A 24869-nucleotide genomic window follows, 5' to 3' on the forward strand; every position below is an offset into this window, starting at 1 on the left:
TATTTAAAAGGAGTACGTAAGAAAAATGTAATTTACATATTACATTTAATACCAAAAGTAAAAAAAGGAATTGGATCCATTGCCAGAGAAATCTAAAAAGTAAATGAGTAATTTTCTTCTGTAAGTGACAAGTTAAATGAATGCAGCTCATTAAATGTAACAACTTCAGTTAACAAATTTAAGATGTGCACTTTTTAAGACTTTTTCTTTGCATCAACTTTCACCCATTCAGATCCACATCAACAAGCTTAATCTGTACTCTCAACAGAAGGTGATCGTGTACGTGACCTTTCATGGTCTCCAGAGGTCACTGACAAATGACCTCCCTGCTCCTTAGCAGGAGCAGGTGATCTACTATCAGAATGGGACCTGCTGCGGCTGCGGCTCCTACTCCTGCTCCGGCTCCTGCTCCTGGAACGACTATAGGACTTGCGGCCCCTGGAGTGAGATCTGGAAGAACTTCGACTACGAGAACGAGACCTACTACGAGACCTGAAAAAAAGCAGTGTACACTTGAACGGTCAAAGCAAAAATACTATCTTACAACAACTCAGTTTAGATACAGGCCTGCAAAAGGTTTACGTTTTATCCGGTTAACATTGACTAGTATGTTCCTAAATTGGTATCGATCTACCCAAGTGTTAACTGCTTAAACTAAAATATACATATTTAATCACTCTAGCCAAAGAATCCTGTTGTCTCCAAGTTAATCAATATTCAAAAGCTATTCTATTTTATGAATCTTAATAAAAATCCAACACACAATACAGCAAGGTACTACAAGCTCACAGAATTATAGAAGGGTGATACAATAGTTAACAGGTTTTTAGCTCCAAAGCCTTCAGCTCTGAGCAAGAGCAATCTGGTTTATCCCAAACACTGACCCTCTCCCAACTCTATAAATTCTTTCCTTTCAGATGTTTATCCAGATCCCCCTTGAACACTACAATGGCAATGTGTTTCAGACCATAACCACTCACTGTATGCTTTTCCCACTATTTCACTTTGGTTCTTTAGTACAGTTTTGTTTTGTGGCCCCCAGTTTCTTGACCGCTTCACTAATGGGAACCATCCAACTCCTGGCTGTATCCTATACCATCCTAAAATAACTCTCAGAACTTACAATCTACACATTCCACTTTAAGTGAGGTTCTTTTTTAAATGACACAAAATGCTGGAGGAACTCAGCAGGCCAGGCAGCATCTATGGAAAAATGTACAGTCGACATTTCAGGCTGAAACCCTTCGGCAGGACTGGAGAAAAGCAGCTGAGGAGATAGATTTGAAAGGTGAGGGGAGGGAAGAGAGAAATGCGAGGCGATAGGTGAAACTTGAGGGGAAGGGATGAAGCAAAGAGCTAGCAAGTTGATTGGTGAAAGAGACAGAAGGACAAGGAAGAAAGAAGGAGGGGGGGAAGAGCACTAGAGGGAGGTGATGGATGGACAAGGAGGTAACATGAGAGAGGGACAAGAGGATGGGAAATGGTGAAGGCATTACTGGAAGTTTGAAAAATCTATGTTCATGCCATCAGGTTGGAGACTACCCAAACGGAATACAAAATGTTCCACCTTAAGTGTGTCCTTATTCCGATAGTGGGGGAGGCCATAGATGGACATATCAGAATGGGATTGGGAAGTGGAATTAAAATGGGTGGCCACTGGGAGATCCCACTTGTTCTGGCCGACGGAGCATATATGCTCGGTGAAGCAGTCTCCCAATCTATGTCAGGTCTCACTGATATACAAGGGGCCACACTGGGAGCACCGAACACAATATACGACCCCAACAGACTCACAGATGAAGTATCACCTCACCTGGAAGGACTGCTCAGGGCCCTGAATAGTAGTGAAGGAGGAGGTATAGGGGCAGGTAAAGTACTTGTTCCGCTTGCAAGGATAACTGCCAGGAGGAAGATCAGTGAGAAGGGACAAATGGACAAGGGAGTCACACAGGGAACAATCCCTGCAGAAAGCAGCAAGTGGGGGGGGGGGGGGGTGAGGGAGAGAGGTGTTTGGTGGTGGGATCCAGTTAGAAGTGGCAGAAATTTCAAATGATTATGTGCTGAGACGCAGAGGCTGGTGGGGATGGTAGGTGAGGACAGGAGGAACCCTATCCCTGGTAGAATGGCAGGAGGATGGGGTAAGAGCAGACATGCATGAAATGGAAGAGATGAAGTTGAGGGCAGCATTGATGGTGGAAGAAGGAAAGTTACAAGTAGCTTCCCTTTCTCACTCTCACTGTCTCTATCTCCGGAGACAGCTTATCCACCGCCATCTATTATAAACCAACGGACTCTCACAGCTACCTGGATTATACCTTGTCCCACCCTGCTACTTGTAAAACGCCATCCACTTCTCTCAATTCCTCCACCTCTGCCGCATCTGCTCTCAGGATGAGGCTTTTCATTCTAGAACAAAGGAGATGTCCTCCTTTTTTCAAAGAAAGAGGCTTCCCTTCCTCCACCATCCAAGACCCGACGTAGATTGGGAGACCCCTTCGCCAAGCATCTAAGTTCCGTCCGCCAGAACAGTGGGATCTCCCAGTGGCCATTCACTTCCCTTCACCATTTGCCATCCCCTTGTCCCTCTCTTATGTTACCTCCTTGCCCACCCATCGCCTCCCTCTGGTGCTTCCCCCCCCCACCTCCTTCCTTCTTTCTTCCATGGCCTTCTATCTCTTTCACCAATCAACTTCCCAGCTCTTTGCTTCATCCATCCCCCTCCAAGTTTCGCTCTTCACTTGGCATTTCTCTCTTCCCTCCTCCCACCTTTCAAATTTACTCAGCTGCTTTTCTCCAGTCCTGCCTGAAACATCGACTGTACTTTTTTCCCCATAGATGCTGCCTGGCCTGATAAGTTCATCCAGCATTTTCTGTGTGTTGCTCAGATTTCCAGCATCTGCAGATTTTCTGTTTGTTTTCTTTCTTAGTGAAATCATTTTGTTTAATCTTTTTTTAACTTTGTCTGAAGACCACACATCTTTGAAGTGTGGCACCCAAAGCTAGACATAATACTCCAAATGCACTTACTCCAGTTCATCAAGACTTCTTTGTATATGTACTCCATGCTTCTATTTATGTTCTTAGGATAACTACAGTCGGGAACAGATCTCACTCAACTCTGCAGACTACAGATTTGTAAATAGGATATTATCCTAGTTCATCCCCAGTAACTACATAACAGTGGCCTCTCCGATCTATGGACTGTTCCCAGCAACATATCAGGTACTATTGGAAGGTCTTTAACTGAGCCTTTGGTCTGCCTGAAACTCATTGGCAAGATGCCAGTAAGGGAATGCTGCAGTCTGGCACAGTCCAGGCTACAGGATGCACTGAAACTTGATGTAGCCAATGCTAAGCCTTTATATTGATATTCTGTTTATGTATTTGATTCCACCCACCCTTTAAGGGTGGCGTGCATGTGTATTTTTCCCTCAATCTCCGGTCTTCCATCAGAGGCCTGGGAGCTTGAGGGTTTGGTGCAGTATCCTTGCTGTTCTTAGTAGTGCATTCTTCTGGACCTGGATCTCAGATACTGTTCCTGGGATTTGTTGGAGCCACTCTCCCAGTCCATGTGTCACAGCTTCAAGTACTCGTATCAACTGTGGGATCACTCTGGCTTTAACCTTCCACATCCTTTCTGTCTGCTCTTACAAGCCCTGGTATTTCTCCAGTTTCTCATATTCTTTCTTCCTGATGTTACTGTCATTCAGGATTAGACTATAAGACACAGGAGCAGAATTAGGCCATTTAGCCCATCGAGTCTGCTCTGCCATTTAATCATGGCTGATCCTTTATCCCCCTCTTCAGCCCCACTGCTCAGCCTTCTCCCCATAACCTTTGATGCCGTAGCTAATCAAGAACCTATCAAGCTCTGCCTTAAATACCCCCAATGACTTGGTCTCCACAGCGGCCTGTGGTAATAAATTTCACAAATTCATGCCCCTCTATCCTGAGACTGTACCCTCTTGTCCTCAACTCCCCCACCATGGAAAATATCCTTTCCACATCTACTGTCCAGGTCTTTCAACAGTCAAAAGGTTTCAAATGAGAACCCCCTCATCCTCCTAAATTCCAGCAAGTACAGACCCAGAGCTATCAAGTGTTCCTCGTAAGATAACCCTTTCATTCCCAGAATCATCTTGTGAACCTTTGAACTTTCTCCAATGTCAGCACATCTTTTCTCAGATGAGGAGCCCAAAACTGTTCACAATACTCAAGAGGAGGCCTTACCAGTGTCTTATAAATCCTCAGCAGTACATCACTGCTCTTGTATCCTATACCTCTTGAAATGAATGCTAACATTGCAAGTGCCTTCCTCACCACCGACTCTATCTGCACGTTAACCTTTAGGTTGTTCTACACAAGGACTCCCAAGTCCCTTTGCATCACAGTTTCTGGATTTTCTCCCCATTTAGAAATAATCTGCATATTTATTTCTACTACCAAAGTGCATTACCATGCATTTTCCAACACTGTTATTTCATTTTTCACTCTCTGCCCATTCTCTTAATACGTCTGAGTTCTTCTGCAGCCTGTTTCTTCAACACTACCTGCCTCTCCACCAATCTTCGTATCATCTGCAAATCTGGCAACAAAGCCATCTATTCCATCATCTAAATCATTGATATACAACATAAAAAAAAGTGGTCCCAACACCAACCCCTGCGGAACACCACTAGTCACCGGCAGCTAACCAGAAAAGGTTCCTTTTATTCCCACTCATTGCCTCCTACCAATCAGTCAATGCTCTAACCATGTTAGTAACTTTCCTGTAATACCATGGGCTCTTAACTTGGTAAGCAGCCTCATGCGTGGCACCTTATCAAAAGCCTTCTGAAAGTCCAAATATACAACATCCACTGCATCCTCTTTATCAGTGCTACTTGTAATCTCCTCAAAGAATTCTAACAGGTTTGTCAGGCAAGATTTTCCCTTAAGGAAACCACGCTGATTTTGTCCTACCTGGTCCTGTGTCACCAAGTACTCAGAACCTCATCCTTAACAATCGACTCCAACATCTTCCCAACCAGTGAGGTCAGGCTAACTGGTCTATAATTTCCTCTCTGCTGCCTCCTTAAAGACAGTGACATTTGAAAGATCATTGCTCATGCCTCCACAATGTCTAACGCTAACTCTTTCAGAACCCTAGGGTTCAGTTCATCTGGCCATTACGTACCCTTAAGTTTTTCAGCACCTCCTCCCTTGTAATAGTAACTGCACTCACTTCTCTTCCCTCACACCCTTCAACATCTGGCACACTGCTAGTGCCCTCCACAGTGAAGACTGATGCAAAAATACTCATTAAGTTTACCTGCCATCTCCTTGTCCTGTTATTTTTTCTCCAGTCTCATTTTCTAGCTGTCCTATATCCACTCTCATTTTTTATTTTTTTACATATTGAAAAAGCTTTAATTAGCCACTTAAATATTGTTTGCTAGCTTGCTTTCATATTTCATCTTTTCCCTCCTAATGATTCTTGTTTCCCAATCCTCTATCTTCCCACTAATCTTTGCTTTGTAAAAGCTCTTTTGCTTTTACATTAGATTTGCATTCCCTTGTCAGCCATGGTTGTACTATTTTGCCATTTGAGTATTTCGTTGTTTTTGGAATACATCTATCCTACACCTTCCTCATTTTTCCAAGAAACTCACACAGCTGCTCTGCTGTCATCCCTGCCAGCATCTCTTTCCAATTTACTTTGGCCAACTCCTCTCTCATACCACTGTAATTTCCTTTACTCCACTGAGAGCCTGCTACGTAAAGAGTTTACTTTCTCCGTACCAAATTTCAAGTTGAACTCAATCATACTGTGATCACTGCCTCCTAAGGATCCTTTTACCTTAAGTTCCTTAATCACCTCCGGTTCATTACATAGCACCCAATGCAGTATAGCTGATCCCCTAGTAGGCTCAACGACAAACTGCTCTAAAAAGCCATCTCGTCAACATTCAACAAACTTATTCTCTTGGGATCCATTTCCAACCTGATTTTCCCCAATCGACCTGCATGCTGAAATCCGCCATGACTATCCCATGAATAAATGTGGGATCGCCACATCTATACTATTGTTTTCTTCTGTTCCTTGTCCTGTATTACTATTTCTGGTTGGTTGCCCAGTACCTGCTTATCAGTCTGTATTTGGAAGTCCCACAGGATCTTAGCTCTGTCATTCTTTACTACCTTCCCAGGTTTTTCCCATTTGGACTTTGGAGTGTCCAATCCATACTCAGCACAGAGGTTTCCGTACACAATTCCTGCAACTTGGTTGCGTCATTCAGTGTACGCTGTCCCTGCCTGCATCTTGCACCCTGTTACTATGTGCTGGAAGGTTTCAGCGGATTCTTTGACCAGTCTGCATCTTACAACTTGTCTGGTGTGAAAGAACTCTGCTTCTATTGCTCTTGTGCTCAGCTCCTGTTCTGAGCATTTCCAGCCATTGGCAGGACTTTCTTGTGTCAACCGCCTCCGATATCTGGCAATTGTACATCCCATACAGTGGCTTGTCCTGACATGGCCTCTGGTCATCTGGCTCTGCTTCACCCACTTCCATTTCCATGCCCCGTGCTGCTGTCTGAGGTGTTCACCTAGCAGGTTGTCCTTAGGGGCCATCTTCCTGACATACTCAGGGATGTTTCATATTTCTTCCAGGACTGTGGCCCTGACATTCCTAAGTCCCCCTCTTCCTTTATTCTGGCAGGTGTACAGCTGCTTGACATTGGATGGAATCTTCTATGTATTGTTAGTAGTTCTCAGCAGCTTCCAGTACATTCCTTGGCCAACATAATATTGCAGCTGGGTATCTGATGACTGGTAGGACTAATGTGTTGATGGCTCTGATCTTGTTCTTCCCTTTCAGCATTGTTGTGTGTGTGTGTGTGTGTGTGTGTGTGTGTGTGTGTGTGTGTGTGTGTGTGTGTGTGTGTGTGTGTGTGTGTGTGTGTGTCTGTCTGTCTGTCTGTGTCTCTTTCCATGAATGAAGTTTACATTCTTTAAATAAAAAAGGCCTATTTGTGGTCCTGGATTGCAAATGGTTCTTCAACCTCTTCTCAACCTGCACTTGTAGTTTCATTGCATTATGCACATACACCTGTTGATCTGTTCCTGTGCTCCTTTAACAAATGTGCCCTCTGAATTACACTAAGAGCTCTCATTCTTCCTAAAAATGTAACACTTCACATTTCTCAGCATGAACTTTCATCTGCCATGTTTGCCTATTTCACAGCCTGTGTATATACCAATCTCCTTAGGAGACAAAAGACTGCAGTTGCAAGAAATAAACTACTGGAGAACTCTGTGGGTCAAGCAGCATAAATGCAAGCAAAGATATTATTGACACTTTAGTTCAAGCCTCCAACTCTATCCATAACTTAACTGGTGGAATAATAATATCTTATTATTCCTGCCCATCTGTAGAGTTTGTACATTCTCCCCATGGCCTCTACGTGCTCCAGTTTCCACCCACAGTCCAAAGATGCACCGGTTGGTAGGTTAATTGGTCATTTTAAATTGTGCCCTGATAAGGCCAGGATTAAATTGGGGGATTGCTGGGTGGCATGGCTTAAAGAACACGAACAGCCTACTCCACACTATCTCAATAAGTAAATGTATTACTAGTTTGAAAAATTCTGTAGGTATGGGAAAATTTGCTTAAAGTTGTATTTCCATAAATCAAGACATTGGCAGCCGAGGGAGCCCATGTACATTTAGTTAAGAGATAGCAGGCAATGAAGATGCATCACATACATTGGCCTTTCTGCAAGAAGATTTTCTGCGCTTAAAGCACCCTGGCAAGACTGCACGTTGAGTATGCAGCAGGGCTGGTCTAATTCCAAGGGAGGATATGCTTCTGATGAAAAGTGCAACAAAGAATTGCCACATTGATGCCTGGGATTCTATGGTTAAGCAGACGGTCTATATTCTTCTGTTTAGAATTATTCTTATGTTTAGGTGATCTCATTATATTATACAAAATACTCTCAGAGCTTGACAAAAATAATAATGAGGTGCGTAGTACCAAAGGTCTCAAGCTTTAAATAAGGAGTCAGAAAATCAAATTGAAGTAAAAAAAAATTTTCACCCACACAGAACTTTTGAAGTTCTCGATCCGAGGGCCTAGGAAGCTTAAGTCACTGAGTATATTCAAGACAGAAACTGGAATTCCTCGATCTCTAAATGGGTTAGGTTAATCTAAGGTACAGAAAATTAATGAAATAATAATCAGGGATAGTTATTGAGTTCATCTCTGTGCCCTCTTTTCAATAATGGCATAATATTTACATACTCAAGTCCTCAGATGTCATTCCAGAAATCTACAAATATTTGAGAAGTTACAATCTCTTGCAACTTCCTTTAGTTTTCTTATCAGATGCATCCAATCTGAACTTAAGTGCAGATGCTCCTTTTGTACCTCAACAAATTTTAAGGATTTGTATTTGAGATTGATAATCAATAAAAAGCTTGTTCAAAATGTTTTACGATTACCTGCGTTGTTTACGTTCCTCAATCACTCTGATCCTTCTTCCATTGAGCTCTGCACCAGAGAGCTTTTCAAGAGCATTTTTCACATCACTATAGGAGGCAAACTCCACAATTCTAGAAAAAAAAGAAATCGACACATATTTAAATTTGTAATCACACAGAATAGGCTTCATAGGAAACAAAAACAATTGTAGACCATTCAAGGTCTCCATGACTGTTCCACCATTCAACAAGATAATGGTTGATAGCTGATTGTGGACTTCAGGAAGGGTAAGACAAAGGAACACATACCAATCCTAATAGAGGGATTGGAAGTGGCGAGAGTGAGCAGCTTCAAGTTCCTCGGGGTCAAGATGTCTGAGGATCTAACCTGGACCCAACATATCGATGTAGTTATAAAGAAGGCAAGACAGCGGCTATACTTTATTAGGAGTTTGAAGCGATTTGGCGTGTCAACAAATACATGCAAAAACTTCTATAGTTGTACCGTGGAGAGCATTTTGACAGGCTGCATCACTGTCTGGTATGGAGGGGCTACTGCAAAGGACCGAAAGAAGCTACAGAAGGTTGGAAATCTAGTCAGCTCCATCTTGGGCATTAGTCTACAAAGTACCCAGGACATCTTTAGGGAACGGTGTCTCAGAAAGGCAGCGTCCATTATTAAAGACCTCTAGCACCCAGGGCAGGCCCTTTTCTCACTGTTACCATCAGGTAGGAGATACAGAAGCCCGAAGGCACTCACTCAGCGATTCAGGAACAGTTTCTTCCCCTCTGCCATCTAATTCCTGAATGGACTTTGAAGCTTTGGACATTACCTCACTTTTTTTTTTTTAAATATACTGTATTTCTGTTTTTGCACATTTTTTAAGTCTATTCAATATAGGTAATTGATTTACTTTTTTATTTATTATTGTTTTATTTTATTTATTATTATTTTTTCTCTCTCTCTGCTAGATTATGTATTGCATTGAACTGCTGCTGCTAAGTTAACAAATTTCACGTCACATGCCGGTGATAATAAACCTGATTCTGATTATCTCAGCACCACTTTCTTGCATTTATCCCACATCCCTGGATTCCCTTAATTTCCAAAACCTTTCAATTCATCTCAAATATACTTAGCAAGCTCTAACATCACTCTTGGGTGCAGGTTCACTACCATCTAGGCAAAGAATTTTCTTCTCATTTCCACCTCATACCCGGCATTTTTTTTCTGAGAAAGTGAGCCTTCTTCGATCCAACCAGAAGGGGAAAAAACTGCATTATATCCCCAGGCCTCCCGTCCCATGATCGTCCCCCTTCTCCAGCCTTGTATCCCTTTTGCCAATCAACTTTCCAGCTCTTAGCTCCATCCCTCCCCTCCTGTCTTCTCCTATCATTTTGGATCTCCCCCTCTCCCTTCCACTTTCAAATTTCTTACTATCTCCTCTTTCAGTTAGTCCTGACGAAGGGTCTTGGCCCAAAACATCGACTGCACTTCTTCCTATAGATGCTGCCCGGCCTGCTGCGTTCCACCAGCATTTTGTGTGCGTTGCATTATATCCTTTTTCTATTTTGAGTTTTCCATCAGCACCTCCATCTTAGGGGCACAGATACGCAGCTGACATCGAATGCAAGCCCAGTTATCTTGAATAAAATCTCCCATCCTGCTCCTCATTTTCTCGTTCTTTATGATTACCTGCCCCCACAACAGAATCTTCCACACCAGTGCTTCAGACATTTTTTTCTTAACTATGACTTCCCTTTGACCATAACTGATAGGGTCCTCAGCTGCATTTATCCTGCCAAACATTTAAGAATGTTGTGAAACTGTAGAAAATATTAGTCCAGTATCAAGTACTCTCCTCACCCAAGTCAATCTGGTAAATCTTTGCTGCACTCCCTACTGCAATATATTCTTTTTTGTGTAGCACCACAGCCTCAGCAAGGAAGTCTTTATTCTTGCAGAGAAATCCGTATGAAATGCCAAAATACTGCATATCTTCCTACTTACTTGCTGAAACTGCATATTAACTTTGTGATTTGAACACCCAAATCCATTTGAACACCAACCTTCAATTCTTCAGGATTTTAAAAAAAGTCTCACTATTTTTTCTACCAAGTTGATGATTTCACATTTTGCTTATGCATATTCTATTTTCCATTTATTTTGTCTACATCCCCTGAAGTCCCTCTCTATCATGCTCACAGTTGGATATGATACTCTTATCACACCATTGATATTAGGGCACTTACAGCCAAAGGATCATTCCCTGTGTCACCCAATTAGTAACAAAATTCTAACTCAAAAAATGACAAATTTTATTCCTGTTTTTTCTTTTAACATTCTCAATCCACACTACTATAAGATTGATTCCCAACACCATGCACTTTGTTCAGTAATCTATTGCGAAGCTTTTTAAATTTGAATGCACAACATTAACTGATTGACACTTTTAAGCTAGCTACAATAAAGAAAATTCACTAGATTTATCAAGAAGGAGCTCCTTTTAATAACCTTGCACAATCCTATTGTTATTTTCCAAGTACCTTGTTTCTCTTCAATAATAGATTCCAGTATTGTCAGGCTAACTGAGCTATTAATTCTTTTATGTTTTAATACTCTATGCTTGATATTTTAGTTCTGAGGAAAGTGCAAGACTATTCCGAATGCCCAAGATAGCAGTAAACAGTGTAAATGTTAAGATTTTCTTACAAGCATGATAAGAAAATATGACAACCCAGTCATTTATTTAAAACCACTTAAATCATTCTGTAACTCTAGTTTTAGGTCCATTTACAGTGAAATGTAGACCAGTAGATGTCAATATAGAATTACAAACCAGTTTCTCACAGCAGCATTAGAGCAAATCTTATAGTTCTTGCCTCCTGCTGCATTTATAAAAAAGCCAAGATAGCTCAATAAGCTAAAACAATATCAAACTATTGTTAACTCACCCTTCGTTCATCTTGTGCCTGTGTGCATCTGCAAAGGTAACTTCTCCAGCCTGCCTCATAAAATCTTTCAGATCCTATGCAAGAGAAAAGTAGTTAGACAAATCAAAGCATATTCACACAAAATGTCTCTATTTCCAATGTATACCACTGAAAAAGCAAGCAAAAAGACATCCAATTACAAAATATGTATTACCTTCCTGTAAAATTCCCTAGGCTATTCAACCAGCCAAATGTAACAAGTGTTCGCAGAGGCACCACCACGACCGAAGACCAGACGGTTCTCTTCACCACCCGCTTGACTGACACTACCCATTCGATGGAAGCCTTCCCGGTCATCACCCTCCCTTAAAGGCAGACTGTGGCATTGCCATAGGAACCAGGATTGCTACTCTTGTGCTGTGACCACGGACTTCTTGCCTTACTCCAATCGAGCTTCCAAACAACCCTACCAGCGAATTTCTCCCAATCAAGGACCTCGCATTTTACAGCAGGCTCTCAGAACTCGCGACTTTAGGACACACTGTTATCAGTTTCAGGGATGCAGCAAGGTAATGGCACTAAACTTAGTGCCCACCAGTGTTGGTCAGACCACCATAACACAGATTTAGATCAGCAATTGACAAAGGTAGGAGCAGATTGGCATTTCAACTAGGCCCAAGAGACCAAGGCACAGCGATTAGGAAAACCAACGGCACTCCACGTCACAAGGCCAACGACACGAAAGGCTGGTAAATAAAGGTTTTAACACTTGGTTAAATTTCTTAAATCAAAATCTGAGTGAACACATTTTAGTTTCAAGGTTAGTAGGCAAACAAGTTATTTGTATTTAAAGAATTTAAACTAATCATGATAATAGGTACAGCACTTAATTTGGAACAGCAACTAAAAGGAGAATCCATTCTTAAATACAGTTCACATCTGTTCTATATGGAATGCCTTCTCTTTCTTGCAAAGAGATCAATGGGGCAACAAAAAATGCACAGAGTGGCAATGCTAGTTATAGCACAAAATAAATTACATGACAAAAATAATTAGAAGTTTCAGCTTCCCTCCATGATACTGAACTTAATTACCTAACCCAAATTTTCCCTTCAGAAGTACTGGATCTCCCAGTACATTCTCCAATTAACCATTGTGCAAGTTTACACAAGTGTCAGCAAGCAACTGTGCTATGAGGTCTAGAAATCTCAAAAAGCAAACCACTTAATCTTTCACCCTCCAATAATATTGTTAACCAGGACATTTGGCTTAGTCTTTTTTTCTCTACTCCAGTTTAGCAGCATACACTGGCAAACATCATCCAAATTAATCTAGATCAGCTATCCATTTATCTTGATCAAAATCAGAATACATTCTTTAAAAAGCCTTTGGGCCCCTCAAGATTGTTTTTGTTAAATGTTTAAGATGGAAAAGAATTCACTAATGGACTAATTCCAAAATCATCACAGGTCTCTAAGCAACTTAAAAGTCAGCCTCACTGCTTTAAAAAAAATATTGACCTCATAGCGAAAAAAATGAAGTTAATGCACCAACTCAAACTTAGACTTTGGGATTGAGTGTAGCGCCATATATAGAACATAGAAACACTTTGAAAAATTACAACCTTTATCAGTCAACTGTTGATGACAGGTTGTTTTTAATTAAGAGTCGTTTTCACAATAAAAAGGTTACATATCTAATGTGGACCTTTCAGAGTGTTCATATATTAATTTGATGAAAATTGGTATCTTTATAAATACAGAAACTGCTAATCCAGTTTAGGAATGGTAGCAGCTTAAGCTATTTATTGTACCATTCTATTACGGTTACATACGATGCTTCAACTGCAAGTCAGTAGCTTTCTTGGAAGGAACTATGCTACAAATATAATGCCAAATGTTAAGATCAACTTTTTGTTCTCCTACACCATATTTCTCTGATACATGCAGTGAACAATTATTTATTAACATTGCTTTAAATTCAGTTAGAACTGTCAACAAGTGTTGTTTGAAAGTAACACTTGAGACGATTTGTCAGAAATCTGGCAGAGACAATATTACACTGTGTCCTGCACTGTAAAATGACTCTCATCTTAAAACCTCTGCTTTTACAATTAAATAGTGCTAGCTTTATTCCATTTCTTTTTCAACTGGTTTAATAATTACAGAAAACGTGAGTCATATATAATTAGATATTACATGCAACATACCTGCCAGCTAACTCTGGAAGACAGATTCTCAACAATAACTCTGTTTTCAGTGCGAACTGGCGGTCCACTTCTAAAATGGATAATATGTTATCCTCTGTACTTTAAGATATCAACAGGTAGTCTTTTGTGGATATAGGTAGGTCAGGAAAGACATGTTGATGGGAAAAACAAAACTCCCTGCTTCTCTGCAATTTCCACTTTAAGATCATTAATCATTTTAAGAACATTAATAACTCAAAAGTAGTTCTTATTTTCTGCAGATTAATGTAGATTTTCAAGGTTTACTTTAAGAACATTGACCAACTTTCTCTTCCCACAAAACAAAGGCTGAGATCACAGGTGATGACAACACACAAACATTGATTGGTCTATTTAAATGATCTTACCCAATTGAGGGTCTGTAAATTGAATGCCATCAGTATACTTACTAACTAGGCAGCAGTTACTTAGGTCTTCAATCATTATGGAGTTTCTATCAGTCATTTCAATAAAAAACATTTTTATGCTCCTATCCCTGAGGTTTTCAAGATAATGGCACAAAGTGCTAAAAGCAGAAGTTCATGACCTTTCAGTTCCAAAGGCTCAGCACCACACTAAGTCAACTATTTATGGCAAACAACATCTCTACTTAACTAACAGACAAATTAACAGGGACTTAATATAAACATCAGACAATAAAAGGTTTCAGCATTTGTAAATAGCATACAAGCTTACTTTCTTTAAATTCTGGTAGATTGATCAGCTTGTCATATGAAGTGTCTGGATTTGTATTTAAGATTAAACAAGATTGGAAAAAGGAACTTAATTTGACTTTTATGACGGAGGACTGGATGTGGATTCTGAAGCTGGTTAACACTTCTTTGATCTGTGCTAGTCATTCACTGATTCAATTTTAAGTTGTACATCGTTACTATGTGACGAAGGAGAGATTGTCTAAAATGTTTCCTAATGTTGATAGTAATTGCAATAGATGTAAAACTGAGACAGCTACACTGACGCACATGTTTTGGTCTTGTTCTATACTGGAACAGCTCTGGAAGTCAGTTTTTTCTACAATTTCTAAAGCACTTAAAATTAATTTACAACCTAACAAATTAACTGTGCTTTTGGGAATAATTCCTCAAAATATCCGCGGCATCTCTGACTGACCAACATGCTATTGCATTTGTTACATTGATAGCTAGGAGGGCCATTTTGTTGAAGTGGAAGGATACATCAGCTCCCATTTTGTTACGATGGTTCTCTCAAGTGATGCTATGTCTTAGTTTTGAGAAAATTAAAAATCAAACCTTTGAACCTATGTTTGATTTTGAGAAAAGATGGGGTTCATTTGCTCATTACTATCATTTGAGTTAATTGAAAGATTTCCTCCATGATTTAATTGTCAATTTTTGGTACATTTTTTTTCTTGCTGGCGGTTTGATGTTTATCTTTGGAAGCTTTTTGTATGACGCATGGCTCCGGGGTTGAACACCTAATGGGTTTTTTTTCCTTACTTTTCTTTGCTTTATAGGGATTTATTTTCTCTTTTTTTTGTCACCAAATTTTTTTCAATCTTTAATACAATGTTTTTTTTATCTTGAGACATTGTAAGTGTTGCCTATTTCGATGTACTCTTGTTAATTTTGGATAATAATAATAAAAAGATTTGAAAAGAAAGAAGTGTCTGGATTTGTTTAATGTAATGAGTTGGATTTATTATCCAATTTTATACTGTTTCCATTCAAAATATTGCATTTCCAATTAAGAAAAAAAACAGGAAAATAAACATACCTTCCAGAACTATATTGATAGCTTTGGCTAAAAAAACCTTGATATCGTCCTCGTCCTCCTCTATTACGTGCTCTGGCATGTTCAACTGTCACTCTGCATACACAAAATGCTTAATTTGTAGCTAGCAACATTACAGAATAAGCATCACCCTTATATGGATTAGATAATGAGACTGGAGTTATTACCTTTCATTGCACAACTCTTTTCCATCTAGTTCATAAACAGCATCCTCTGCATCTCTGTAATCTTCAAACTCCTGAGGATAGAACAATATATTTGTAGGTGAAATTTAAAACAAAACTGCAGATGCTGAGACTGTAGAATAAAAACAGAAAACACTGTTAATGCACAGATCAGACTGCATCTGTGGGAAAAGAAAGTGAGTTAAAACGTCAAATCAAAGATGAAGGCAAAGTCTTCAACACTGCACAATCCCCACAAAATCTGATGACCTTGTGAACTCTTCCTCCAGGCCAATATCATAACATCCTTCAAGAGGATGAAGCCTTATAAGGTGCAAGGCCCCCAACAGTGCACCAGGCCGGGTACTGTAAACCTGTTCCAACCTACTGACGGGAGTGTTCATTGACATCTTTAACCTCTCACTGATGTGGTCCGAGGCTCCTGATTACTTCAAAGATGCAAAATGATACCACTGTCTGAGAAGAGCAGGGTGAGCTGCCTCAACAACTATCACCCTGCAGCACTCACATCTATCATAATGAAGTACTTCAAGAGGTTAATTCTAACCATAATCAACTCCTGCCTGAGCAAGTACCTGGACCTGTTGCAGCAGATCTACAGTGGACATAATCTCACTGGTTCTCCACTCTGCTTTGGAGCATCTAGACAACAGTAAAACATACATCAGACTGCTGTTTATTGATTACAATTCAGTGTTTTATGCCATCATCCCCTAGGTATTAGTCACAAAACTTCTACACCTGGGCCTTGTTGCCTCCCTTTGCAACTCAATCCTTGATTTCTTCATTGGGAGACCACAGTCAGTACAGATTGGTGATTAACATCTCCTCCTCACTGACAAATAAAGGCACTCCTTAAGGATGTGTGCTAGCTCATTGCTTTAAGGTTGATTTATACTTCTGCGTAGGCTCTACGCCGCGGCCTACGCCATTGTGAGCATTTATACTTGTGCATTGGTGTGTCTGCGTCCCTCTGCAATTCACCGCCAAAATGCTAGTTGGCGGTGGGGTTTCTATGCCACTGTGTTGAGTTTCTTCGTGTTGAGTTTCCTTGTGTATTTCAAACAATGGCGGCAGAAACTGAGCACATCATGTTGGAGTTGGAGCTAATAAACGTTGAACAAGAGTTACTTTTATTGAAATTACTGCAACGCAGAAAAGAGAGAAGACGTCGGAGGAGATGGTGTGTACAACCATTAACGGATTGAGGCAGAAGGAGGGTGAATTTTCTGTGCTTGTCCGGCCACTGACAGACATGGACGAGGAAATGCATTTCAAATATTTTTGGATGACGGAAGGTAGATTTGACGATTTGGTTCATCATCTCCAACCATTTATTTTGCATCAGTGTATGCACACTATGCCTATAGACATTACTCAGAGACTGCAATCACCATTCGAGTTTTAACTTCAGGTGGAAGTAACCAGAAATGTGTAGGAGGAAATCCGATGCTACCAAGCGGACCAATCACAGTTGTTGCAGTCTGTGTCGCCACGATGCGTAGTTACATTTTTGGAGAGGTGTGCATCAGGCTACGCCGTACCTACGGCGTAGATTCCATGCAGAAGTATATATTGGCCTTTACTCTCTCCCCACTCGTGACTGTATGGCTAAGCACAGCTCAAAGTCTGTCTATAGAGCTGTCAATGATGCCACTGTTGTTGGTAAAAGTCTCAGACAGCAATGAGGCAAGTGTACAGAAGTGAGATAGATCAGCTGATTGACTGGTGTCGCAAAAACAACATTGCATTCAATGCCAGCAAAACCAAGGAATGGATTGCGGACTTCAAGGAGGAGAAGTCATGAGTACACACACCAGTCCTCGTTGAGGGGTCAAGCAGTGGAAAGGATGAGCAGCTTTTAAGTTCCTAAGTGTCAACATCTAAGATGATTTGTCTTGGGCCCAAAACATTGCTACAATCATGAACAGGGCATTCCAGTGGCTCTACTTCATTAAGAGTGAGAGAACATTTTGTGCATCACCAAATACTCTGCCAAATTTCTACAGAAGTATGGCTGAGAGCATTGACTGGTTATGTCACAGCCATACATGGAGACTCCAAAGCACATTATCACAGAGGCCGCAGAGGGATGTAGACTCAGCCAGCTCCTTCACATCACGAGCACAACCCTCCGCACCGTAGAGGACATCTTCAAGAAGCAAGCTCCTCAGGAAGGTGCCATCCATCAATAAGAACCATCACCATCCAGGACATGCCCCCTTCTCATTACTATCATCAGGGAGGTGGTAAAGGAGGCTGAAGACCCATACGCAACTCTTTGAAAATGGCTTCTAACCTTCCACCATCAGATTTCTGAACAATCTATGACTACTACCCTATTAATCCTTTTTTAAACACTTTTATTTGTAATTTATAGTAACTGTGTTTGCACTGTACTGCTGCCGCAAAACAAATTCCATGTAATAAGAAAATGAACCTGTTTCTGACACAAAACCTTAAAATATTTTTCTTTTGATGGGGGCGTCACGTGATAACATGGGATTAAGACGTGTAAATCCAGCTCCCCCGTAAAAAATCAACAAGGTACTGTTTAAACAAAGTAAAGTTAATAAATACTTCCCAAAAACTACTTATAAACTTTGTAAGACTACACTACGATATGCCTCGTAAACCACAACAGAAGAAGTCTGTTGTTGGGAAGTCGCCGCGAGACGGGAAGAAAAAAGGGCCTACTGCAGTGATGGAGCCTCAGATTCAGGTTGGATCTCCTTCAGAGGAGATGCATTTTATCTCTGGCGTAGAAGAACAGGGAGCAATGGCGGCGGTAGCGGTCTCTCAGAAGATGATGCCGGAATGGCGCATGCACAAAGAAGTACGCATGCGCAAATCGACACAACTTAAACTACAAGAACCGACGGCCACTGCAACTGAAAGCAACTCAGAGTCAGAATTGGATACCGCAGAGAATACAGATGAAGAAGAGGAGGAAGAACTGGAAGAGACTGGAAGTAAAGGAAACGACAGAGACATAAGAGAGGCTTTATTGCAACTAACGGCTGAACTAAGAAAATTAAGAACAGAGCTTAGAGACGTGAAGCTGTGCTATGATAAAGCTATGAAAAGACAGGATAAAATGGATAAGAAACTTCAGAAGATGGAAAGAACAATGGAGCATATTAACAATAGAGTGGAAAAAACAGAAGATGATGTGCTTGTCTGGAACACGGAAAGAAATCGACTCTTGGAGAAAGTGGACATGTTGGAAAATTTTAGTAGACGTAATAATATTAAAATTGTTGGTCTTAAAGAAGGTATAGAGGGAGATAATCTAATAGAATTTTTTCAAAGATGGATCCCGAAAACCTTGCAAATGAAAGAGGAAGACTGATCAATTGAAATTGAGTGGGTACATAGAGCTCTAAGACCAAAACCACAAGATGACCAATATCCACGATCAATTTTAATAAAATTCTTAAGATTTCAAGACAAAGGAAGGATTCTACAGGCAGCTGCCCAAGCTGCCAAGAAGAGAAAAGGGCCACTGATGATAGAAGGGAAGAAAATTTTTTTCTACCCTGACATAAGTTAAAAACTTTTGAAGAGAAGGAAGAAATTTAATCCAGTGAAAAAAGCCCTATGGGATCACAGTTATCAATTTATATTGCATTATCCTGCAACCTTGAAGATTATTTTGCCTGGTAGAGAAAAAAAGATTTTTTGACGATTATCAGAAAGCGGAGGAGTTTGTGCGAGATTCTTTGAATATTCACCAGATACAAGAACAAACCTAGGGGAGCGAGATGGATTGAAGATGAAGACTGGATCAAGGATTAAGCCTGTTGGATTTTTAGGTGGATGAATATATAAATATATTATTAATTATGAGGGAGGGGAAGGTTAAAATTTGAGGAATATTAGCTGGGAATAATGACAATTTTTTTTATATATATATAATTTTTTGTTATGGGGGAGCTGTAAGAACCACTGACCAATCGCTACGTTATTCATGTGTGCAAGCGTGGCAATAGCCACGACCTGCACAATGGAGGGGGGTAGTGTTGTGTATCTTTTCATTCACAACATTAGTTGGGGGGGGGGGGTATTTTGTTTTTTCTTCTTTTGTATCTTACCTTTTTTTTCTTTTTGCCTGGATGATTGGGAGGGAAACACATAGCAACATGGTGAAGTTCAAAGAGATTCCCCAGGGAACTATGAGAGTTGAGAAGCTAAGTAATGTTTTAGATTTTAAGAGATAAATATGAAACATTTTTGAATATTTGGAGCCCTTATTTACAGCTCCAATGATAAAGATCTTGGTTCCTTGGGGAAGGTAACAAATATATATTAAATTTATTTTTAATCCCATGGAGCATGTGCAAACCTTCCAATATTGAGGCAGTTCTTTTTATTTTCTTTTTTCTTTTCTCATTAGGTAGGAGTATATATCGGGGGGGAGGGTTAAGGGGAGGGGGAGGGTAGATATTATTTTCTCATGTATTCACTTGAAAACTCAACAAAAATTTATATTAAAAAAAAATTTTCAGATGCAATCTTACCGATGAATATTTTCAGCATTTTCTGTTATTACTGTGGATCTAAGATCCTAATTACTGGAAGTATTTTTTTTTTTTTTTTTTTACAAATATGTGATTAGAAAGCTACCTCTTCACCTCAAAAGGGAGACTAAATAGCCTTCATCTGTTCATACGGTTTTAAACTAAGGCCCTCTACATCTTGATTCCCCGACTCCGAGAAAAAGACCGCTCATTCACCTTATGTGTGCCCTCATAATCTTACGTACCCCTGTAAGATCACCTCCCCACCATTCTCCTACACAACAATGAAAAATGTCCCAACCAGCTCAACCCCTCTACATAAATGAGTGCCCTGAATCACAGCAACATCCTTGGAAGTCTCCTCTGCACTTTCCAGCTTAATGGTACCTTTTCTATAGCAGGGCAACTAAAACTGAACAAAATATTGCAAATGCAGCCTCACCACTGTACTGTAAAACTGTAATGGAACATACCTACCTCTATACACAGTGTCCTGTCTAATGAAGGCCAGTGTGCCATAAGCTGTCTTTGCCATCCTGTCTACCTGCTGCACCACATTCAGGGAGCCTTGTACTTCTGGGTCCCTCTAGTCTACAACACCCCCTAGGACCTTCCCATTTTCTGCAAGGGTCCTATCATCATCTGCCTTTCCACATTGAACGATCTTTAAAAATCATATTTAAATAAGAACCTGGTCGATTTTCCTTATTGTGACATTTCACTGAATTTTGCCACTGTTGTTAATGCAAGTTCTGCGATCAAATTTCCAAGTCTGAATATAATTAGCTCATTTTGCAGACTTTATTTATTACCATTGACTAGTTCTTAGTTGGTTTAATGTTCTTAATGAGTTATGGTGATGATGCTGAGTTTTTTCAAAAATGAAAGAATGAAAGTAAAGTGTTTATTGACCTCACAATGGGTAATGATGGTTGCACAAAGTCGTCACCTCAGTAGCTCCTTCCCTCTTCAGGAAAAGAAGAACTAAGATCTTTCCGGTAAGATGGCATTCAATCACAGCAGCTTCCACAGGGTCAACAAAAGGTGCGACTGTCGTATTTAAACATACTTTTACTGATCCCAAAATCCTGCTATACATTAAGAACTTAAAGTACTGCAGGTCTACCCCATCAGTGAGTTGCTTGCTGGCAGAGAAAAGGAAGCAAGTATGATAAGATGACTGATTAGTTTTATGCCTGCATTACAATGAAGATTGGTTAGAACCGTTTAGCATCTGTGTTCATTCCCACACAAGGATAATAATTTCCAAATGATAAGATTAAATTAAAATGTTACTATTTTACAAACTGGTTGGAGGCATCAAAATTTTTTCCTGCAAGGTCTCCTTGCAGCTGTAAATTGTTAAGACATAATATTGAAGCATGGAGTAGCTCTGATGTTGGCTTTGTAGCATGGAGTTGTGGAGATGTTATATAGACTCTGATAGTGCTGTAGAGATGTTGGAGGACATCGAACCCACAAACACTACCTCCCTACTTTTTAAATTACTATTTTTGCACTACTTATTTATCTAATATATATATTTACTATAATTCAGGTTTTATTGTATTGCATTGTACTGTTGCCACAAAGACAACAAATTTAATGACATATGCCAGTGATATTACTCTAATTCTAATTGGTATGATTTCTTTCAAAAAGATTTATTTAAAATAGTTACAAAACCCTGATGGTACTTTGAATTATCACAGCATTACAGCTTGCATGTTTTCTTCACTATTGATTCAAGTAGCTGGTCATGCCAATGCGATTGATTTGCATAGCTTTATGCAACTGTTACGCCTTTGGAAGTAAACTGCATTTGCAATAATATTTCAATCAGGGTTTCCCTTTTGTTTTCTGTATTAATTGTGCTTCATTCATCAAGGATGCTGAAAAATTAGTAGACAGATTTTTGGTTCCTTGAACTCTTGTGTTACCTCATCAATGGTCCATTTCTGTTCATTGTTGAATTTGAAGGAAGTGATAGGAATCCAACCAAGGCTCTGTCAAGGGAGCAGCAATTTGCTCAAAGAGCCCTTTTACCAAAAAATTATTCTACTATCATAAAAATATTTTTCTTCTGTGAATCAAGATATGTGAGCATTGAAGCTTGGGCTGACAGTTGTTTCAAGCTTGTGGCTGTTTTAAAACAGTTCAAATGTTCAGCCTCCACTTTAAGCCAGCAGCTTGATGATGCATTTCAGATATATGTACGATTTACTTTGGTTCCTTTAAACCTGTTGCCTGTCTAAAAGATTGTGCTGATGAATGGGATATAAAATGAAGGATATCCTGGACTCAGTGAGCAGAAGACATTGTCATCACGTAAGTATGAGTTTTTGTATCAAAGCCCACTTAGAAGTGAACATCCCAAAAAAAAACTGCAGATGGCAAAAACCTAAGATAAAAACACAATGCTGAAAATACCCAGCAAGTCAGGCATCATCCGTGATAAGAGTAACAGAGCTCGCCCCATGGATGTGGCCCAACTTGCTTGATATGTCCAGTATTTTCTGTTTTTATTATCCTAGAGGTAAGAGGACTTAACGTTGATGAACTTAGCTACATGCTAAGCATATGACTATCCACAGCTGACTTCACACCTCAGCTTATTAAGTGGTTTTCATAAACACAGCAAGAATCAATCAGTTATGACCATCTGCAATTTTATTTGACTCTGCTGGACTTTGGTGAGCATTTAATTGCAAATGCCTTATCTCATCTTGGTTAATGTCAATAAACTAACTCTTTAATACAAATAAGTTCATCCCTTCTCATTCACTGAAGTGTACACAAGTAGTCTGACCTGAAATTATGATTATTTTAAATGATTGGAATAAACTAAATTTAAAAATCACAGATTACATGATAAAATCCCACATTAGAGGCAGATAGGTTAAATGAAAGCATGTGGGATTGAGGCAATATACTTTCATGAAATTAAGCAATCAGAATAAACGAGACTTTCTTGTGTTAACAGGCAATGTCTGGTGGAGTGTTGTGGAGATTAGTGCTTGGGTCCTAACTATTCACAGTATGTATCAATAAGGAATCCAGTGTTTAATTGAACCGAATGTAGAGACAATACATTGTTAATGGCAAGATCCTTAACAGTGATGATGTGTGAAAGGATCTTGGGGTACACATCCATGTACTCTCTGAAAGTGGCTATACAAGTTAATAGTAAAGGAAGAATATGGCATGCTTGCCTTTAGTAGTCAAGGTATTGAGTTCAAGAGTTGGGAAGTTAAGCCATAGTGCTTTTTTTAAAATCTAGTTAGGCTGCATTCCATTCTGGTCACTCCAGGAAGAATGTTGAATCCCTTGAGAGGGTGCAGAAGACATTTACTAAGATACTACCAAGATAACAGGGTAGGTGCTATGAGGAGAGATTGGACAAACCTGGGCTGTTTTCTTTGGAGCAGTGGAGGGTGAAGGGAGATCTGATCAGTGTTCATAGGATTATGAGAGGCATACATTTACGGTGAGAGGTAGATTCAAAGGAGATGTGCAGGGCAAGTTTTATTTATTATAAAATTATCAGTTGCATCCAGAATTCAGTATTTGTCAAAATCAATTTCGCTATACTAATTACCCAGTAGTCATATCATGTTAAGGAAAAACTGGGCAATTGAATGAATTCAATTACTTCACATGTACTCAGAATAGAATTAACTTCTGCATTAAAATTAAGAGAATCTTACCACAAATCCAAATCCATTCTTCAAATCAATTTCCTTAATTCGTCCATATCCTCTGAAGAACCTCTCCACATTTTTTTCAGTGGCATACGGGCTCAGTCTGCCAATGAATACCCGAGCATTCATCTTTACTGACCTAGAATACAACTTCGCACAAACAGGAACATTTCAAGTACTTATACTTCCATTATACTTTCTACACAGTTCAAAGCATCTCTTGAAAACGCAGATTGAGCCACCGAGCTAAAGCTTATGATGAAACAATAAAATGACTTTTGACGTCACAATCTAATTCGTTATGATCTCGCACTTTATTATCGGCACTGCACTTTCTTTGTAGCGTTTATACTTTATTCTACACGTTATAGTTTTACCTTATTCTACATCAATGCGCTGTGTATGAACAGTATTAAAGGCGAGTTTTCCACTGTATCTTGATACATCTGACAATAATAGACCAGTACCAATCTTCATCATTCAAGAAGATGGTAAAGTTTTTTTAAAAGGCAACGGTCTGGAAACGTTTATAGACAGAACCTGGCAGATAAACTGACAGGCTTGCAAACTGGGAGATATCAGCGCGTGGAGTTGAGCAGATGGAGAGTTTTACTGCTGTAGGCTGCAGATATCAGGAGGCCCGGGTTTACTGAAGGGACAGGACTGAAAATTAACCAGGTTACAGTAATTCCCATCCAGTTAATAGCAAAGGCAACGTAACAAGACGACCCCTTCCCCCACGTCCATTAAAAAAAGTGGGACTGCTGGGGTCGGGACGGGTGATCGTCGACGCCTGGGGCTAGGACCCTTCCGCCCGGCCCAGTGGTCATCACCGACGGACGAACCTCCTACGCAACAAAAACCAGACGACCCTAACCCTGCCCGAGAGTGGGCCCACTTAAGGGGAAAGGAAAGGATCCAGGCCTCCCTCGGACGGCAGCGATGCCCACGCCGGGACACTACCTGCGCTGGTCTTCAGCTCAGCCACTCGACAACCACAACCTTACCCGCAGCCCTGCGTGGCTCAAAATGGGGGCCGCCCCGCCGGCCTCGACCAATCCCACCTCGG

General features: G+C 40.2%; 1 protein-coding gene across 3 annotated transcripts; it reads right to left on the reverse strand.

Annotated features, from left to right (window-relative positions):
• On the reverse strand, positions 1-24869 carry LOC140201630 (serine/arginine-rich splicing factor 5-like). 3 transcript variants are annotated; one of them, XM_072266045.1, is made up of 8 exons: positions 24808-24869; positions 23807-23950; positions 15562-15632; positions 15377-15469; positions 13604-13673; positions 11416-11489; positions 8482-8592; positions 1-492 (listed from the first exon to the last, which is right to left on the reverse strand). In XM_072266045.1, the coding sequence occupies exons 2-8, from the start codon at positions 23927-23929 to the stop codon at positions 249-251; spliced, it is 786 nt and encodes a 261-aa protein (XP_072122146.1). In that variant the 5' UTR covers positions 23930-23950; positions 24808-24869; the 3' UTR covers positions 1-248. The 3 variants fall into 3 exon arrangements, with proteins under 3 accessions (XP_072122146.1, XP_072122129.1, XP_072122136.1); XM_072266028.1 differs by having other exon boundaries at positions 24764-24833; XM_072266035.1 differs by lacking the exon at positions 24808-24869 and adding an exon at positions 24178-24757.

This window comes from Mobula birostris, chromosome 1, assembly GCF_030028105.1.
Source record: "Mobula birostris isolate sMobBir1 chromosome 1, sMobBir1.hap1, whole genome shotgun sequence".
Lineage (NCBI taxonomy): Eukaryota > Metazoa > Chordata > Chondrichthyes > Myliobatiformes > Myliobatidae > Mobula > Mobula birostris.

What these genes read in the sequence shown, in the direction of transcription:
- LOC140201630 (XM_072266045.1), bottom strand. Translation starts at nt 23,929, where the DNA reads ATGAATGCTCGGGTATTCATTGGCAGACTGAGCCCGTATGCCACTGAA. An exon ending in AGGCACAAGATGAACGAAGG is followed by an intron (nt 8,593 to 11,415) that starts GTGAGTTAACAA and finishes TTTTTTTTCTAG; the next exon opens with AATTGTGGAGTTTGCCTCCT. An exon ending in GAGGAACGTAAACAACGCAG is followed by an intron (nt 493 to 8,481) that starts GTAATCGTAAAA and finishes GCTTTTTTTCAG; the next exon opens with GTCTCGTAGTAGGTCTCGTT.